The sequence below is a fragment of the Rhincodon typus genome, chromosome 44 (assembly GCF_021869965.1).
Source record: "Rhincodon typus isolate 14 chromosome 44, sRhiTyp1.1, whole genome shotgun sequence".
NCBI lineage: Eukaryota > Metazoa > Chordata > Chondrichthyes > Orectolobiformes > Rhincodontidae > Rhincodon > Rhincodon typus.
In genome coordinates, this window is record NC_063375.1 from 1,555,013 (window position 1) to 1,557,590 (window position 2,578).

The 2,578-nt window shown below is 53.3% G+C and overlaps 1 protein-coding gene across 1 annotated transcript in view; it reads right to left on the bottom strand.

Moving 5' to 3' along the window:
* LOC125487727 (vacuolar fusion protein MON1 homolog B-like) overlaps positions 1-2,578 on the bottom strand; it is a 9,402-nt gene that overhangs the window by 782 nt on the left and 6,042 nt on the right. The window contains exon 5 of the mRNA XM_048619877.1: positions 1,886-2,033. Within this exon, the coding sequence (XP_048475834.1) occupies positions 1,886-2,033 (148 nt within the window). The remainder of the gene's footprint in view (positions 1-1,885; positions 2,034-2,578) is intronic.

Consider the following 2,578-nt stretch of genomic DNA (forward strand, 5'->3'; position numbering starts at 1 on the left):
CAGGGTCACAGGGGAGAAACAAAAAAGACCGGGATTACAATCCACACCAATACACAACGTCCACCCCCCTCCACCAATGCTAGTGGTGAGCTGTTTGACTGCAGAGGGCACCACAACTCTATCACGTGCCAGGGACTGAGGCTGATCTCCTCTCAGGCTTGAAGACTAGGTCCTACCCCCAATCCCCAACGCTACCAACGTCCTGAACCTTGCGCCTCTCTAGCACCAGCCCACAGGAGATTCGAAGTGCTGCCACCAACATAGCACAGCTGGGGAAGGACGTACCTCAGGAGAGGTGTACTGAATTGTTTAGGGGCAGGGGCTACTTCTTATGAACAGTGCAGCTTTGCCTGGAAGAGTCTGCAATTAAACAGGGGGGCTGGTCTACCAATCTTTGAAGGCGACAGGACTGACAAAGTCTGGTCAGCCAGACATACGTCTGCTTGGCCTTCATAAAGAGGCACTGAGTGCAAGACAAAGTGGAAACTGCATCCTTAAGTGACCCTTGGTGTTGGGAGCATATAAGTAGCCAACTTAGCGCAACATAGCAATTGAGAACGTGACTTGGAGTAGACGGCTGGAGTCGAGCAGAGGAAGGGAAGAGGTCTGTGATCGTTTTCACCGAAACAATGCAACTGAGTGGCAAGTCTGATTTCGGGACATTCTCGTCTTTACAGGAAAAGTAAGGTGTTTAGTTTCTCTTTCTGCACACATTTCTTTCTCTTGTTGCACCTCATGAGTTTAGTAGTTTTTGTTCCCCTAAAACTACAATCAGGATAAAGAGCAGGGGATACTAGATTGCTTAAATAAGATAGTGGTGGCAGAATGGGCAATGTGTTGCTGCTGCAATGTGTGGGAGCTGCTGGACACCAAGGTGATCCGGAGCGAACTGTAGTATTTGCCCCCCTCAGGCCGGGCAATTCAAATTTGGGTCTGCGATCGGGGACAGGACAGCGCGACTGCGGACGAGACAGGAACCGGGGCTGTAAGTGAGGAGCCGGAGAAGTGGCGAGGTTCTGGGAAGCAGTGGGGATGAGGGAACTAAGCGGGCACTATGGTATAAGGAGCCATTCGAGGTGGGGGCAAAGGAAATAGGAACGCAGCAGTGATGGAGAATGGATAGATCCTGTTCTCCTCAGGGCATGAGTGGGATTCCAGAATGCTGCGTTGCCTCGAGAAGAACTTGGAGTGGCAGGGGCAGGACCCAAATGTTAAAGTCCATGTTGGCAGCAACAACTCTAGGGCAGAACCTCCTTTTTTGGACCCAGCAAAGATTTGGAGCAGTGGGGAGCTAAATTCAAAAATAAATCCAAAAGCAAAAGTTTCTGGGTGACCACCTCAGCCACACGCCAACTGGCACAGGGTAACTGAAGGGAAGGAGCGAAACGCATGGCTCAGGGATGGGCACTGATGGATTGGGTTCCCGCTCATGGGGGGGGGCGCGGTGCGGCCACTATGGGGGTAGCAGGCAGCTGTTCGGCTACAACGGGCTTCACTTGTACCATGCTGGAACTGGTGCCCCGCCGAATGGTATAGAATCATAGTATTTTATAGTAGAGAAAGGGGCCATTCAACCCATCATTTCTGTACTCACAGATGTGCCACGGCGACTACCTGTAACACAGTTAGGACCCTTCCTCTACGTCACTGCCGAGGACACTGCATGGGTCCATGACTCCACGTGACCGAGCTGAGCTACCGTAGCTGAAAATGATTTCCCCCAAATACCTACCCTCCCGTGCATGGATTTAACTAATAAAGGATAAGTAGGTATACGTTTGCTAATGGTTTCTGGCTGGAGGGAGCTAGCGCAGTGCAGAGCGGCCTACCCTCACGTCCCAGCCTGAGCCTCGCTGCTCTCCCAGGGACACACAGCCCCACTTACCCAGGCAAGCAAGGTCTCTCGCTCCGCCACGTGGTAGATGAGCTTCAGGGGCCGCGTGGAGCTGTGGATCTTGCTGTGTAAATACTGGTACAGGTCAAACAGGTGCTCCTTCTCCTGCTCTGTCGTGTACGGAGCCTCAATCTCGGGGCTGACCCACCAAAGGCCCAGGAAAAGAAAAGAAGGCAGAGAGGATTATTGGGCAGAATTTACGATAAATTACGGACCATTCATCCCCTTGTGCCGAGGCCAGGGCCAGGATTTACTGCAACATCCTCCGCTCATTCCCCGAGCTCCCCTGCAAACTTACCCCCTCATGTATTTCTCAGAGTCGCTTCCTTCCAAAAGCTCCGACATAATCTGCTTCCACCTCCCGCCACCCCTTTCAGGCAGCACGGCCCACATCGTAACTCAAACATCAATTGCTGCTCCTCTGGTTCTCTATCCCATTCCCCCCTCTGGTTCTCTACCCCGTCTCCCCCTCTATCCCATTCCCCCCTCTGGTTCTCTACCCCGTCTCCCCCTCTATCCCATTCCCCCCTCTGGTTCTCTACCCCGTCTCCCCCTCTATCCCATTCCCCCCTCTGGTTCTCTACCCCGTCTCCCCCTCTATCCCATTCCCCCCTCTGGTTCTCTACCCCGTCTCCCCCTCTATCCCATTCCCCCCTCTGGTTCTCTACCCCGTCTCCCCCTCTA